Source organism: Filicampus tigris, chromosome 15 (assembly GCF_054856515.1).
Source record: "Filicampus tigris isolate MCC_2025a chromosome 15, RoL_Ftig_1.0, whole genome shotgun sequence".
In the NCBI taxonomy this organism is placed as follows: Eukaryota; Metazoa; Chordata; class Actinopteri; order Syngnathiformes; family Syngnathidae; genus Filicampus; species Filicampus tigris.
In genome coordinates, this window is record NC_141231.1 from 1,454,117 (window position 1) to 1,471,936 (window position 17,820).

The 17,820-nt window shown below is 45.7% G+C and overlaps 1 protein-coding gene across 3 annotated transcripts in view; it reads right to left on the reverse strand.

The window, feature by feature from the left end:
• Window positions 1-17,820, reverse strand: part of prrc1 (proline-rich coiled-coil 1) — a 30,934-nt gene that overhangs the window by 9,933 nt on the left and 3,181 nt on the right. Inside the window, exons 2-6 of one of the 3 annotated variants that reach the window (XM_086053956.1) lie at window positions 13,656-13,770; window positions 9,125-9,469; window positions 8,900-9,045; window positions 1,585-1,687; window positions 1,071-1,234 (exon numbers count right to left, since the gene is read on the reverse strand). In XM_086053956.1, the coding sequence (XP_085910082.1) occupies window positions 1,071-1,234; window positions 1,585-1,687; window positions 8,900-9,045; window positions 9,125-9,469; window positions 13,656-13,752 (855 nt within the window). In that variant the 5' untranslated portion in view covers window positions 13,753-13,770. Of the gene's footprint in view, window positions 1-1,070; window positions 1,235-1,584; window positions 1,688-8,899; window positions 9,046-9,124; window positions 9,470-13,655; window positions 13,808-17,820 lie in introns of all 3 variants that reach the window. The other 2 variants (XM_086053955.1, XM_086053957.1) reach the window with 2 other exon arrangements.

A 17,820-nucleotide genomic window follows, 5' to 3' on the forward strand; every position in this document is an offset into this window, starting at 1 on the left:
TGCACTTAAATATAGGAAAAATGAAAACTCGACTTAAAGCGGAAGTCGACGCAAACATATTTTTTTCAAGAATATGTTCCCAGCAGGCCAACTAGTTGAAACACGGCATTCTGATTGATTTGGCGTTTGTGCAATACAGTATAAGTTAAGCAGCAAAATGCACTCGTTTTTAGCCATCTCTGGGGGTGGCCATTTTGTTTTCTGTCGACTGAAAATGACATCACTGCTTACAACAACCAATCACGGCTGACCTGTTTTCTGAATCTGAATCACGGCTCAGATTCAGAGACTGCTCACAACGACCAATCACGGCTGACCTGTTTCTATTATTATATTCCACAAACGCAAAATTAATCAGAATCCGTGTTTCAACTAGTGGGAATTCTGGGAACATATTCTTGAAAAAAATATGTTTGGGTTGACTTCCGCTTTAATTGAGGCCGGTGATGTCTGCAGTTCTTTGGCGGCTGTTCTGGATTCTTTTGTAACCTCCTGTATGCGTTGTTGTGGCACACTTAGAAGTAATTTGGTTTTGCCAGGCACTCCTGGAAAGGTTCACTACTGCTTACACACTAAGTTTTCTCCATTAGTTGATGGCTTGGCTTGGCTTGGACCAAGGTTCGCTGGAGTCCTAAAGCCTTGGAAATGGCTTTGTAACTTTTTCCAGTTTGATAGATTTCAATCACTTAGTTTATCATTTTTACTTGAATTTCTTTGGATGGTTATGTGATGTGTTTCTTTTTGAGAACTACTACTTCACTTTGTCTGACAGGTACTACTTAAGTGATTTCTTGATTCAAAAAAATATGTCCTGATAAGGGTCTCCTACCCCCTTTTAATAGAGTCAATATCTATACACTGCATTTACCACGATTGTCTTTGTGAAATTTTAAAATTGGCACGATGATCAGAACATTAAAGGGTACGAAATAATTTTTTTTTTTAAAAAGTCTGACAAACGCAAAGCGGGCATAAACATACATAAATACCACACATGTATACATATACACATAGTGTACCTAAACACACTTAAGATAAGGATGTTTTTCAAAAAACTTGAGTGAACAGACCTTGAGTCCCGCTGCATAACCCACAGGCTGAGGGGCAATGTTGGAAGGACCGAGTTCCCCTGAAACCATGGCCATTCCAAACACCTCCTGAAACGCATCTCGGACTGCGTCAACATTCATCTCTTTGTCTGATGTCACAACAATGTCAATGTCCCCCCCAGACTCTATGGAGAAAGAACACAGCCTTTCAGATAATTGTCTTCATCATCATATGATGTAAAATCTGTTTTTATATGGAAGTTAACAAGGCTAAGATTCTGTGTCATGCCAACTTCCTTATTGGTCAAGGAAGATTTGTAATTTCACTACAACTGTTATTACCATTGGATGTTTTGTGACAGTTAGCTCATTCACTGCCAGACATTTCTAACCCTCTTTTGCCCTAACGTTTGAAAAAAATAAAAGTAATATAAGTATGGGATTGAATGGCTGGACTATGAAACACAAGTCAATTCGTCAATGGCAGTGAATGGGTTAAAGGTATGTGTTTTGAGTTATTCTAAGAGACGCTTACTGATATATGGAGCCATGCCAGGATCCAGAGTGGTAATCATAGACTCTACAGAATGTTTGGTCTTATCCAGGACTGTTTTAACAACAGGGTTCCCAGCCACGCCCTAAAGAGAAATCAAAGAACACTATTGTCACAACATTTACTGGGCAATGAATGGGCAACATTCTGTATCATTTAAAAGGCAGTAAAATCTCAAAATTCAGTAGCCTGTGACAACTAAAACTTCAGGAGAAATATTCCTCTGAATTTTCACAGAAAAAAGAGATGAGCCGCTCTGAAGGTTGACATGAACCTGACACTGATTGTGCCTGCAGGTGTTTTAACACAATTAAATATTGCATTGTTGAGTCGGTTGGGACAAATGTGCTTGTGTCATTTGGTTTGGGAATCTTTGCCCTGATTCCTCAATAAGCAGCAGGGCTAAGTCAACAATAAAATATAAAAGTATGAAATGGACATACTGTAGCAGGTGAGATGTTTAACATTTTATTATGTGACCCTGATACGATTTATTTCTATTTCCATTATTTCTAATGGGGGAGAAACATGTTTCAAAATATATATCACAAGATGACTAGCAAGCCCAGAGCAGATTGTGGTTGACTGGGGATCCACTGTACAACTAAAATACATTCATTAACTTCATTAAAGCAGAAGTCAACCCAAACATATTTTTTTCAAGAATATGTTCCCAGCAGGCCCACTAATTGAAACACGGCATTCTGTTTGTGGAATGATAAGCAAATGACAAAATGACATCACAACTGCTCACAACAACCAATCACGGCTGACCTGTTTTCTGAATCTGAGCCGTAATTGGTCGTTGTGAGCAGCTGTGAGCAGTTGTGATGTCATTTTCAGTCGACAGAAGACAAAATGGCCGCCCCAGAGATGGCTAAAAACAGGTGCATTTTGCTGCCATCCATCCATCCATTATCTCCCGCTTATCCGAAGTCGGGTCGCGGAGGCAGCAGCTTCAGCAGGGAAGCCCAGACTTCCCTCTCCCCAGCAACATCCTCCAGCTCTTCCGGAAGGATCCCAAGGCGTTCCCAGGCAAGCCGGGAGACATAGTCTCTCCAGCGTGTTCTGGGTCGTCCTCGGGGTCTCCTGCCGGTGGGACATGCCCGGAACACCTCACCAGGGAGGCGTCCAGGAGGCATCCTAATCAGATGCCCGAGCCACCTCAACTGGCTCCTCTCGACGCGGAGGAGCAGCGGCTCGACTCTGAGTCCCTCCCGGATGGCCGAACTTCTCACCCTATCTCTAAGGGAGAGCCCGGACACCCTGCGAAGGAAACCCATTTCGGCCGCTTGTATCCGAGATCTTGTTCTTTCGGTCATGACCCACAGCTCATGACCATAGGTGAGAGTAGGAACGTAGATCGACCGGTAAATTGAGAGCCTCGCCTTTCGGCTAAGCTCCTTCTTCACCACGACAGACCGATACAGGGTCCGCATCACAGCAGACGCTGCACCGATCCGCCTGTCGATCTCCCGTTCCATCTTACCCTCACTCGTGAACAAGACCCCAAGATACTTGAACTCCTCCACTTGGGGCAGAATCTCATCCCCGACCCGGAGAGGGCACGCCACCCTTTTCCGACTGAGGACCATGGTCTCAGATTTGGAGGTGCTGATCTTCATTCCGACCGTTTCACACTCGGCTGCGAACCGCTCCAGCGAGAGTTGGAGATCGCGGCTTGAAGAAGCCAACAGTACTACATCATCTGCAAAAAGCAGAGATACTGAGGCCACCAAACCGGACCCCCTCGACACCTCGGCTGCGCCTAGAAATTCTGTCCATAAAGGTTATGAACAGAATCGGTGACAAAGGGCAGCCTTGGCGGAGTCCAACCCCCACAGGAAACGAATCCGACTTACTGCCGGCAATTCGGACCAAACTCTGGCATCGGTGGTACAGGGACCGGACAGCCCTTATCAGGGGGCTCGGTACCCCGTACTCCCGAAGCACCCCCCACAGAACTCCCCGAGGGACACGGTCGAACGCCTTCTCCAAGTCCACAAAACACATGTAGACCGGTTGGGCAAACTCCCATGCACCCTCGAGGACCCTGCTGAGGGTGTAGAGCTGGTCCACTGTTCCACGGCCAGGACGAAAACCACATTGCTCCTCCTGAATCCGGGATTCGACCTTCCGACGGACCCTCCTCTCCAGCACCCCTGAATAGACCTTGCCGGGGAGGCTGAGGAGTGTGATCCCTCTGTAATTGGAGCACACCCTCCGGTCCCCCTTCTTAAAAAGGGGGACCACCACCCCGGTCTGCCAATCCAGAGGCACTGTCCCCGATGTCCACGCGATGTTGAAGAGACGTGTCAACCATGACAGCCCCTCAACATCCAGAGCCTTTATGAACTCCGGGCGGATCTCATCCACCCCCGGGGCTTTGCCACCGAGGAGCTTTTTGACTACCTCGGTGACTTCAACCCCAGAGATAGGAGAGCCCACCTCAGAGTCTCCAGGCTCTGCTTCCTCAGTGGAAGGCGTGTCGGTGGAATTGAGGAGGTCTTCGAAGTACTCTCCCCACCGACCCACAACGTCCCGAGTTGAGGTCAGCAGCACCCCATCTCCACTATAAACAGTGTTAATGGTGCACTGCTTCCCCCTCCTGAGACGCCGGATGGTGGACCAGAATTTCCTCGAAGCCGTCCGGAAGTCATTTTCCATGGCCTCCCCGAACTCCTCCCACACCCGGGTTTTTGCCTCAGCAACCGCCAGAGCCGCATTCCGCTTGGCCAGCCGGTACCCGTCAGCTGCCTCCGGGGTCCCGCAGGCCAAAAAGGCCCGATAGGACTCCTTCTTCAGCTGGACAGCATCCCTTACCGCTGGTGTCCACCAGCGGGTTCGGGGATTGCCGCCACGACAGGCACCGACCACCTTGCGGCCGCAGCTCCGATCGGCCGCCTCAACAATGGAGGCACGAAACATGGTCCACTCGGACTCGATGTCCCCCGCCTCCCCCGGGACGTGGGAAAAGTTCTGCCGGAGGTGGGAATTGAAACTCCTTCTGACAGGGGATTCTGCCAGACGTTCCCAGCAAACCCTCACAATACGTTTGGGTCTGCCAGGTCGGACCGGCATCTTCCCCCACCATCGGAGCCAACTCACCACCAGATGGTGATCAGTTGACAGCTCCGCCCCTCTCTTCACCCGAGTGTCCAAAACATGCGGCCGCAAGTCCGATGATACGACTACAAAGTCGATCATCGAACTGCGGCCTAGGGTATCCTGGTGCCAAGTGCACATATGGACACCCTTATGCTTGAACATGGTGTTCGTTATGGACAATCCGTGATGAGCACAGAAGTCCAGTAACCGAACACCGCTCGGGTTCAGATCGGGGGGGCCGTTCCTCCCAATCACACCTCTCCAGGTCTCACTGTCATTGCGCACGTGAGCATTGAAGTCCCCCAGCAGAACGATGGAGTCCCCAGGTGGAGCGCCCTCCAGCACACCCTCCAAGGACTCCAAAAAGGGTGGGTACTCTGCGCTGCCGTTTGGTGCATAAGCACAAACAACAGTCAGGACCCGTCCCCCCACCCTCAGGCGGAGGGAGGCTACCCTCTCGTCCACCGGGGTAAACCCCAATGTACAGGCGCCAAGCCGGGGGGCAATAAGTATGCCCACACCTGCTCGGCGCCTCTCACCCTGGGCAACTCCAGAGTGGAAGAGTGTCCAACCCCTCTCGAGAGGACTGGGACCAGAACCCAAGCTGTGCGTGGAGGTGAGCCCGACTATATCTAATCGGAACCTCTCAGCCTCACACACCAGCTCAGGCTCCTTCCCTGCCAGAGAGGTGACATTCCATGTCCCAAGAGCTAGTTTTTGCTGCCGGGGATCGGACCGCCAAGGTCCCCGTCTTCCGCCGCCGCCCAGCTCACACGGCACCCGACCCCTTTGGCCCCTCCCACCAGTGGTGAGCCCATGGGAAGGGGGACCCACGTATCCTTTTCGGGCTGAGCCCGGCCGGGCCACCAGGCGCTCGCCGTCGAGCCCCACCTCCAGGCCTGGCTCCAGAAGGGGGCCCCGGTGACCCGCGTCCGGGCGAGGGAAAACGTGGTCCGTTAATTTTTCTCATCATAAGGGGTCATTTTGAGCCGTGCTTAGTCTGGTCCCTCACCTAGGACCTGTTTGCCATGGGTGACCCTACCAGGGGCATAAAGCCCCAGACAACGTAGCTCCTAGGATCATTGGGGCGCGCAAACCCCTCCACCACGATAAGGTGACGGCTCACGGGGCTGCTTAACCTATATTTCACAAACGCAAAATTAATCAGAATGCCGTGTTTCAACTAGTGGGCCTGCTGGGAACATCCATCCATCCATCCATTATCTGTACCGCTTCTCCTCACAAGGGTCGCGGGGCGTGCTGGAGCCTATCCCAGCTGTCTTTGGGCAGTAGGCGGGGGACACCCTGAACCGGTTGCCAGCCAATCGCAGGGCACACAGAGACAAACATCCGCACTCACAATCACACCTAGGGGCAATTTAGAGTATCCAATCAACTTACCATGCATGCTTTTGGAATGTGGGAGGAAACCGGAGTACCCGGAGAAAACCCACGCAGGCACGGGGAGAACATGCAAACTCCACACAGGGAGGCCGGAGCCGGGATCGAACCCACGACCTCTGAACTGTGAGGCGGACGTGCTAACCAGTCGACCACCGTGCCGCTGCTGGGAACATATTCTTGAAAAAAATATGTTTGGGTCGACATCCACTTTAACAAAACTTTACTTGACAGAAAATACTTATTGGAGAGAAACATGTTTTCCCCAAACTGCTGCTCGTAACAAGTAAAATAGGAAATTCCCTGAATATTTTAAACAACACTGTCAGTACACAATCGGACAAACAAGAAAAAAGTCAAACGTCAGCATCATTGAGCAATGGTTTTTATATTATGTTTACAGTAATTAAAGTTGAGTGATTTCTTTTAGGTTAAGCCCGGTTCACACGGCAGGATAATCTGCCCGATTTTAGCCCCGAATCTCCCCTCCCGACAATCGTAGGTCAGGGTCGACTCTCGTAATGGCTCCAAAGATGATTTTAGGAGATAATCTTGCCACGTGTGGTGTGCTCAGATTGATCTCTGCCGCTCGGAAGGACGTCCAACCTCACATCGGGGATATTCAACATGTTGGATTCTTTTGGCCCGACTTCGCACCATGTGTGCTGTGCCCCGAGGACAAATGAGCACGCAGCCGGTTGACAGTGACGGACAGCCAATCAGAAAGCAAGGTGACGGGGTGGCGAAGAAGCGCGGTGGGAATCCAAAATGAAAACAGTCATGGCGCAACAGAGCCCAACGTCTTTTCATTTGGAGTCACTTTTTTCAAGGGCTGTCCCAAACGATTATTTTTCTCCCGATTAATCTATAGACTATTTTTAAGATTAGTCGATTAGTCTAACAATTGATTTTTCGACTAATCTAGGGATTATTTATGACTTGACGATTATTAATTCCCCAAAAAACACTTCTGAAAGCTTATTTAAATTCTTTGTTTATTAAAGTAAAAAAAAAACATTTGAAATTGAATGAACAGTCACATCTCTATTAGGAAGGCATCATGACGTGTGAACATGAATGAGGTATTTATCGATACATAACGATGAAACAATGTGTGCGTGCCAAGGGCGCCTAGAACGTGGCTATTGGGTGGGCCTGGAAAAAATCAGGGTGGGCCTGAATATTTCTCTCACTGAACACAATCCTCCTGTCCCGACACATCGTATATTCAAATAAAATGACAAAATGAATAATATGAAGTTCAGATCTTCCTTAGACAACTACAATTATGCCATTCTTAATATTCAATAAAATAAAATTAAAAAAAAAAAAAAACACAAATTCAAAAATAATTTCCTAATTTACAAAAAAATTAAAAGTATTGTTTTTCATGAATCTCACAGGGTGAGCAGTCTGTCAAACTGCACACCCAGGCCCACCCATAGCTCCGCCCCTGGTGCGTGCATGTGTGAACAGCCCGAGTAAAAGAATTAACAAAAACAAATAACTAAAAAATATATATCAGTTTGCTTAAGCCTGAAACAGATAAAGCAGTGCATACTTAAATATTATAACAATGAAAAAGCACACATTATATATTAGTACAGTCACGGACTATGGTTAGCAGGTCAGTGTTTCCTCTGTTTTTTTTTGTTGTTGTTGTTTGTTTAAGCAGCGGGAGCAGGACATCATCCTAAATACGGTCTGCATGCTGTGCTGCGCCCAGTGCCCACAGAGAGCTATCCGGAGCAGATAACTGATGTTGCGTGTTACTGTTTATAGATACATAAAGCAGCGGAACCAATGTAACATTACCTACAAGCACCAGCACAATTTGACTGGAGTGGAACAGCTCCGTGAACGTTAGCTACATAATGCACAAAGTTGAAACAACGCGGCGTAACTTTGACTGCAAACCGCTGCTTCAAGAAATGAAACATAACGATGCACGTTAATACGTCGGACATAACAGCAATTTCAGTAAAACCGGAGGATATTAGTTAGTTAGATGGACTTAGGATACTCCAGCTTTCTGCTTACTCTCGTCTTCCAGTAGTACTCCTGAGTGACGTCGCTTAAGGTGTTTGTTCATGGCCTATGTGCTGCTGTGGTACGCCAACTCAGCTTTACAGAGGGTGCAGATGACCAACTCGCTCGACCTTTCTTTGATGTATGTCCATACTTTGGACGTTTTGTCCGCTTTTTAGCGGTATCCGGCGCCTCCACCATTTCTACTGTGCGCGCCTTGTTTACAACTGACGCAATGCACATGTTGACATATTTACGTCATCGACACTCGAGCGTACTTACGTGCCGACGTATTTTACGTCATTGACACTTGACGTCGACGGTATGTTGTGCGTCCCGACATATTTCCGTCATCGGCCACGTCGACTATGCCGACTAGTCGGGACAGCTCTACTTTTTTCCACTAAAAATAATTTGCAAACTAGCACCACCGTCAAGACACGACTTGAGACCCCTTCTGCCTTTTCATCTGCCATGTTTGTTCACTCCGAAGTCTCGTTTAATATCAAGGGGTTTTGTGAGGTTTTCCGTCTGACGTGAGAATATCTGTGAATGAATGTGGTTCGCGTGTGATGTGTTGATCTTGCTGTGTGGCTGCACACCACACACGGTTCAAAACTGTATTACGCATCATTTTTTCTAGTCACGTGTGGGGTCTCTCAGAGTTTGGAAGTTGGCCGACAATTTCAAAATCCTGCCGTGTGAACCAGGCTTTAAGCAGGTCGGAAAAAAGAAGCCAAAACATTTACTAAACATGTACCTTGAAAAAGCCCCATATTCCTCCACTGTCACTGTTGGCTGCGTATACTCTGGGATCTTCTTGCTCCTCAGGAAAAGTAATTGGGGATCTGGCATCTAAACCCCCGGTCATGGTAGGCTGCTGAACCATAGGGTTAGGCACTACACCTGGAGATGAAGGGAAAGCCATGACACCATCCACTGTCTCAACAGAATTTGATATCGAGTATGCTGTTCCACACGTTACCTGGAATAGAGGTTGGGCTGGAAAACGTTGGCATCAGCGGTGTCTGTGGTGTTCGACCAGCATGACCCCGTGTGATGTCATATCCTGCACTCATGGAAAAATTGGAAATAGGAGGCCCAACAGGAGGTGCACCAGAAGAAAAGGAAGGCGGTCCAGTGGAAGAGCCCAGGGGAGGCACAGAGACGGAAGCATTGGCATTGAAGGGGCCGGCAAATGAAGCCGGAGGAGGAAAGATGGAAGGTGGAGTCAAGGGACCGCTAAAAGCAGGAAGGGGGGGAGCACTGATTGAGGGGGAACAAATGGACACTGAGCTGGTGCCTGCAGCAATGGCATGGCCTGGTGGATCTGAAACACACATTTTAACACTTGATTTTACTTTTTGTCTAAAGCTGGTCATCCATTTTAGACATTAACTATTGTATAATTTTTGGGGAGGGATGGTTCTCCGAAAGTATGGTCCAGGAGTGTGACATGAGAGCCCAAAAATGAACAGGTAAAAATTATATACCAATCAGTTTAATGAAACACAGCTGGACTCCAATAAAAGGAGCAGAAGCACCTCAAGGAAGATCAGAAGAAATGACAGCATGTGAGTTAAATATGGAGGTCGCTGCAAAGGGTCTGCACGATATGTCGTTTGAACATCGCGATTGCGATGTGCGCATGCGCGATAGTCACATCGTAGGACGTGCGATGTTTTAACTTTTTTTTTTTTTTCTTAGAACACACAAACTTTTGTTTTGCTTCATAAAAGCAGCAAGCTACTCCGTGCTCTAACACAGCCTGTCTCGCTCACACCCTCCTAGGGATGGAATTTCAACTAATTTGCCCGCCGACTAGTCTCAAATTTTATTTGCGACAAGTCGAATAGTCTATAAGCAAGAAAACTTGAAATGTAATATATTGAATTCAAAGTTTAAAGTGCAAATGTTTTGTGTATTTACAGTAGGGGCTATTTTAGCCCAAACATTCAGGACAGTTTGTTCATTTAAATTCTATTGATTTAACAACAACTGACTGAATAAAAGTGAACAATTGAAAGAGAAATACATTTCTGCTACATTTGCCAATGCAATGTATGGCATTTATTATGAATAATGTAATGAGTAATGGTACCGATTCCAAGTCCAGCAGGGTCTCATTCGCCATATGTTAGGTGCATTATCATGCACACAGGCGACAGCTTTATTTTCTAGTGCCCACGTACCCATTACACTCCGCAGGAGAGCAGCCAAGTTTTCAGCTGTGTGTCTTTCCTCCAAGGCGCATGAAGCACACAGCTGCGGAGATGTCCTTCGCCCACATACGTTACACATGTTATAGTCATGTAAGAGTCGGTGGCTATGGACGTCCATCCGTCTGTAATTAAGGTATTGGCCACAGCTGACCCGTTCAAACGCTTGTAGTATCTACTCTTTCATTTGGTTATGGCTACTCTCGAGTTGTGGCGTTATTTTGCGACTTGGCACCATGTACTTAGGCTCGATATACAGCATTAATTTTTGGAACAGTTTGCCCTCAACAAAAGAAAGCGGCAGCATATCGCATCATTCTACAAATTAGTTGGGTAATCTTTGCTGTGCGGTGATCATCGCAGCGCCTCGCTGGAAAAAACGCTCACGTTCACATCGAGATTTACTTTGGATGTGGTCTCTCATCGCTCTGGGAGAGTGGTTGTAAGCGAGTTTATGCTTACAAAGCCTGCAGACGACCTTGTTGTCATCTGCTGCATCAAAATACTGCCAAACGGTGCCATTGTTTTTCGTGGTAGCTTCGACATCTTCAGAATTTACTTAGTGTCCCCGCACCCTACTATGTGTGCGAGTGGGCGGGGGGAAGGGAGCAATTCTCTCTTTTGGTGCTCAGCTTGTTTACAGAGGCCGAGGCACAGGCGTGAGGAACAATTTGCGTGATACTAATGCAGCGTTTAATCGATTAGTAAAATACTAAACGTTAAATAAATCGTAGACGGTTAAACGACTAGTCGCGCACATCCCCACCCCCTCCCTCCTGCCAATCAGTCACCGGCCCCTCCCCCTCCACTCTCACAGCCACTGCTGTCTGCTCTGAGACGACATGGAGGAGGAGGAGACGACGGCAGAAGCAGCAGTGGATTTAGTCCCCAAAAGAAAGTCAACATCCGAAATATGAAAGTATTTCGGCTATAAAAAGGAAGATTCAGAACAAAAAACATCCTTTGCCAACAATGCTTCACCCTTGTTGCTGCAATTGCCATCACAAGCCCCCGTATGACCAGTTCAGGTGGGACCCGAGGTGAAACTGTTACAATTATTGCTAACTATATTAAAACTTTTTATAATTAAAAAATACAGTAACTTTAAAAAGTCTATGAAATTGTATACACTTTAGGCACTGAAATCTTTGAACGTTCAACAGCATGTTGTAACAAATTGGGTTATCTGTGTTGTGGTCAGATTTGTGTGTTGCTGAGTTGTGATGTTTCCGAGGTTCATGTATGCATCGTACGGCAAGCGAGTGGAGCAGCGGAGAAAGAAGAGCGTGAGCAGTTGTACTTGGATTCATAAAAACGTTATAATTAAACTACGTCTGACGGCGCGTTCCTGGAAGACCATACAATAGGATAAATCTCGCTATTTAAGTTTGACGTTTTGGGCTAAAAAGACTGCTTGCTTCCTCGTCTAAGAAACATTCACAGTCGGATGATACCGTGCATGTTAGACGTGCTAGCCGCTAGCCGCAACATAGCCGCCGATTTCATGTAGCAATGTCGGCACACAACTTTCGGATTTATCCACGCACCTTTCCCCATCGGCGATGGGGAACAGGAAAGCCAGAATGTTCTCAAACAGGAGACCGCAGTGTACGCGGGCACCTTCGAGCTGTGGCTCTTTTCTGGCTCTCTCTTTTGTGCCGCCACTCTCGTCTCCCGCATGCAAACAGTCAGCGTCCGTGCTTAAGCTCGCGCTAATAAGTGGACCGAACTGAACACAAGTGGACAGAACGGAACATGCCATACCGAAACGTATTAATACACCCGAGTGTACCATCACACCCCTAACATACATACATAGATACTTATATATATCACCCAGTTAAAAAGACTAGAGAGGTTTGTAATTTACATCATAGGTATACATCAAGCGTGAGAGAATGTAAAAAAAATAAATAAAATTTAATCCAGGAAATCACAATGTATGATTTTTAGACTATTTGTGAAAATGGGTGGCCAATAAGTATTGGGCAGCTAGAAAACAAACACCTCAAAGACACAGAGATAAAATTGTACAACTGCACAAAGCTGGGATCAGTCAAATTGCAATTGGTAAACAACTTTGTGAGAAAAAGATCAACAGTATTAGAAAATGGCTGACAAACTCCCTCGGAGTGGGGCTCCATGTAAGATCTCACCTCGCGGGGTTCAAATAATCCTGAGACCAGTGAGGAATCATCCAAGAACTACACGACGGGAACCGGTCAATGATTTGAAGACAGCTGGGACCACCGTCACAAAGATAACAAGTAACATACAACGTCGTCATGGGGTGAAATCCTGCATCGCCCGAAAGGTTCTCCTACTACGCAAAAATCATGTAAAGGCCCATCTGAAATTTGTTGACCATCTGGACGATCAGGAGGATTGGCAGAATGTGATGTGGTCAGATGAGACCAAAATTGAACTTTTTGGTTTAAACATCATTCACCATGGAGGAAGAAGAATGCAGTGTTGCATCCCAAGAACACGATATCTACTGTGAAGCATAGGGGTGGAAACATCATGCTTTGGGAATGTTTTTCTACAAAAGGAAGACTGGTCCGTATCAATGGAAAGATCAATGGGGGCCCTGTATTGTGACATTTTGGGTAAAAACCTCCTTCCCTCGGTCAGAGAATTGAAGATGAAATGTGGCTGGGTCTTCCAGCATGATAACAATCCAAAGCACACAGCCAAGGGAAAAAAAGGACTGGCTCCGTAAAAAGCATATCACGGTTCTGGAGTGGCCTAACCGGTCTCCAGATCTCAACCGAGTTGAAAACCGGTGGAGGGAGTTGAAACTCTGTCTTGCTGAGCGACAGCCCTCAAACATCACAGCTCTAGAGAAGATCTGTGCATAGGAGTGGGCCAAAATATCGACTAAAGTGTGTGTAGACCTGGTCAAGAACTTGAGGAACCGTTCGACCTCTGTCATTGCCAACCAAGGCTACATTACAAAATATTACTAAATAAAAGTAACTTTTGCTGGATGCCCAATACTTATTGGCCACCCATTTTTACAAATAAATTGTTTAATAATCATACAATGTGATTTCCTGTTTTTTTTTTTTTACATTCTGTCTCTCATGCTTGATGTGTAACTGTGATAAAAATTACAAACCTTTCATCTTTTTAAATGGGTGAACTTGCAAATTTTTTTAAGTTGTCCAATACTTATTGGCCCCACTGTAGATACACATAGAAAGTGGTACATAGACATAGATAGTTATACAGTGCGATTTCGTTTATGAAATTTGGTAAAAATCCTCAGGAACAGAATCCATACAGATGTCCTACCTACGCTCATCGGTGGAGGGCTGACTGAAGCAGCTGCACTCATTGGTGGTGTAGGGCTACTTGGAGGTGTAGTCTCAATCCCACTCTCTTCCATCATCTCCTTGACCTTCGCCGTCTACGTAGGGGGAGCAGAATCTGTGCAGTATTTTTTCCTGTTATTTCAATCATCATCATTATCATATATTGTAGTGTTGCACGGGATACCTGTACCAGTACCGTACCCCGATTTTACGGCGTCAAAAACAGCACGATACCATTTTTTTAACACCAGTATTTAAAAATGTATGTACATACATTGAAATATACATTATGCTTATATAAACATAAATTAGAGCATTGATCTCATTATTTAAAAAAAAAAAATCTGAATTGGCTAATTCTGTGTCCAAAAAGCAGAGAAGCTATGCAGCTGCATAGCTGGCATTTTACGGTCAACAAAAAAGCTTTCCCCCGCACTCACCCCATCACAAGATCCACCAAAAAAAAACACACACAGGTGAGTGCACTTACTAATAAGTAAAACCACACCCACCGATGACATCACCAATCACTTGTTAAAGTGGAGCGTGCGCGCTCCCGGCTCGTGCACAACACACAAGCGCAAATCCCAATGAGGAAAAAACACCCATAAACACTAATGGCTCCTACAATCCGGCCCCTAATTATTGTGTGCTAATGATTACCCATCACCACTAACATGTAGGACACAAAAATTATCGTAATTACAAAAGGCATGAAGCAAATGAAAAGGTACAGCGTTTCAGCAAAAAGAGCTGTTTACATCATATTCAAAAATTGAAGAAGTTCATTCAGGTGTGTCCATGAATCAAAGTCCAAAGCATATGTCCACAATCCCAAAAACTTCACTGCTCATCTGCTTCCTGCAGAAGGCAGACCTTTGTAATTGGGCGATCCAAATCACTTGACTTCGTTTTGATCTTTACTGTACGCACTAGTCCATGTTTGTCCGAAATCATATCCAAAACTCTTCCGGTAATCCATGAATTACGCGGTGCCATTTCATCCACAATCATTACGTCATCTCCAGGTACAACATTCCTTCGAGCACGATTCCATTTCTGACGTTCTTGCAATCCTGGAAGGTATTCCTTCAACCAACGCTGACAAATATTGCACTTGTTTCAAGCGGCGACGAGCGTAGATGTCATCCTTATCAAACAATCCAGGCGGTAATGATGGCTGCGATTTGAGTAGCAGCAGATGATTAGGAGTTAGTGCCTCTAAATCGTTGGGATCGGTAGATGCCTTTGTGATAGGACGGCTGTTAACAATGGCCTCCACTTCGCAAAGCACAGTCACCAAGCCTTTGTCATCCAAAGATTGAGTCGTCAAAACCGAGTTCAATACTTTGCGAACTGAGCGTATCAACCTTTCCCAAGCTCCTCCATGGTGTGATGCAGCTGGGGTATTGAAAATCCATTTAATTATTTTTTGCAGCAGCATATCATGTATGAGGTTATGGTTGAACTTGTTAATAGCCTCTCTTAATTCACGTTCAGCTCCAACAAAGTTTGTACCATTGTCCGAACGGATTTCCAGAACTTGTCCTCGCCTGGCAATAAATCTTCTGAGCCCGTTGATAAAGGAATCTGTGTCCAACGAGAACAGAACCTCAAGATGGATTGCCCATATATCTAGACATGTAAAAATAAGACCATATCGTTTCAAAACAGCACGCCCACGCTTCACTTCAAATAGCCCAAAACAATCCAAGCCAACATGACTAAAGGGGGGTTCGTCTGGAGTTATTCTGCTGTGAGGTAGATCAGCCATTTTCTGATGTCCAGGCATAGCAGACAATCTATGACAGGTAATATACTTTGCCAAAACCTGATAGCAGCACAGGCACCAGGAATCCAATATTTTTGCCGCAGGTAAGAAAGCATATGGTTGCGTCCACTCTGACCTGTAACTTGATGTACATATCTAAGATAAGATAAGATAAGAATGCCTTTATTGATCCCACAGTGGGTAAATTTTCAGTGTTACAGCAGCAAAGATATCGGTTACACAGGGACGGCGGCATAATGTAGCCATTAATGTATAACATTGACGGCAAACAAAAGGATTAAGCCAGAGATATGAAGGTCTTTACCGAGAACAACTGGATGTTTTCCTTCAATTGGCATAGCCGCTCTACTAAGCCGCCCCCCAACCCTTATGAGACCATCATCCAGGATTGGGTTTAGCTTGTAGAGATGACTCGTCTTCTTCACACACTGTCCCTTTTTCAAGCTTATAAACTCCTCAGCAAATCTTGTTCTTTGACAAAATTGGATCACAGCCTTCTCAACAGCAACCAACTCCTCCACTGTGAGAGCATTATTTGGCACTTGGTCTTTGAAATGTTCCATCTGGAGCTTGGTCTTTCCATTCAATTGTTCTGGACTCAACTCTTGCTTCGCGAGAGTTTCCCTTGCTTGCCTTCTGTGACATACCAGCGACAACAGAAAACGTTTGAACTTGAGAAGCCAACCAATGGCCTTTATCAAACAGTGCCAGGAGGAGAAATAGTTGATTAACGTCTCCACTGGGCTTGCCTGCCCAATTTGTGTTGCATTCACCATGACAGTTTTGACTTCTGGATCCGCCAACAAGAGATTTGTGTCTTTTGTGTGAAAATCTCGGGCAAGTCGCAAAAGTTGTTGGATTCCACACCAGCCACTTCCAAATCAGACAACACGTAGCTGTCCACAACTTGCTCTTGTCCCATCGTTCTGAGGAGAATCCCAAACTTTCTTCCTGTTAGATTAAGCTGATTCATTAGTCTTTCGGTGCAAAACAAAGAAGTGTTTTCATAAGTTATGAAAGTTTTGTGCCCCTTTTTGGACTTCACCTGGACAGGCAGTATTGATAATGCACAGTCCTGCTTACCGGCCCCAGTCAAGGCACTGGACTCTATTGACACTACATCACCTTCTCCAACACTTTCTGAACCACCATTGGCCTGTACTTGCTTAGTTCTGGGGTGAATGTGCAACAATGTAGGGTGCTTCAAATTGCAAACTCTGCACGTCAAACGTCTTTTGCATTCTCTACTTCTGTGCCCAATGCACAAACAACCAAAGCACATTCTTTTTTCCTTCAAGAAAGACATCTTTTCATCTTGCGTCTTTTTATCCAATAGAAGGCAAACATACAAAGAATGTCCAGCTCCACAAAACAAGCATGCCTTGACCGGTAAATTCTTCTCCCTTTTGTTTACAGGCTTCATTTTCTTTTCAACAGGTGCCATTGTAGTGGCAAAACTACTGCCTCTAGCCCTTGTACTAGTCTGATACGTCCCAGCTTTAAACTCTTTTTCCAGTTCCCGATAAATCTTGTATATCTCCAAAAAGAGGATCACTTGCAATCTTAACTTGCTTCTCAATAAATTCCACGATGTCACGAAATGTAGCTCTGCGATGGTATGTTTCTTGCAGATGGCAGACCACATTTCTCCATGTATCTCTCATCTTATAAGGCAGTTTTTTCACAATGGTTTGCATATTGGTGGGCACATTTAGGTCACCTACAGACTCTCCCATTGAGTTGGAGCACTCACGTAGCAATAGACTGTCGGCTTGCAATGCTTTGAGATTTTCTGCTTTTATCAAAGGCCATGAAAGCACCTAGTCCATGTATGCAGAAGCTACCTTAAATGGATCTCCAAAATGCTCTTGTAGCAAAGCCTTTGCTTTAGTGAACCCATGAGAAGGTGGTAGATGTTGACAGCTTCGAACCAAATCCTGTGCCTGACCTCTGGTGTATTGCTCAAGGTAATACAAACAGTCTTTGTGATTTGGGAGTTCTTTCCTCTATATTGTGTTCAAAAGCTCTTATGAAAGTTTGATATTGTAATGGATCTCCATCAAAAACTTGTAAATCTTGTTTAGGTAAAAGAAAAAGTTATTGCTGTTTGACCAGCGAAGATGTAATTTCATTTTGTTTCTCCAGCACTGTAATCAAACGTCGATCAGATGTATTCTCAGTTGTAGGTGCAGCTGTGTCGTAGAAATAATTCCATGATGTGCACCTGCTGGTAATGATGACAGACCGGCCCCAGTTAAGACAGAATCAAACTTGGTTTGCTGATACACTTTGGGTCTCACAGCAGCACCTCCAGTAAAAATGTTGTTCTTTGTGCACAATGGCTCAGTGGTAA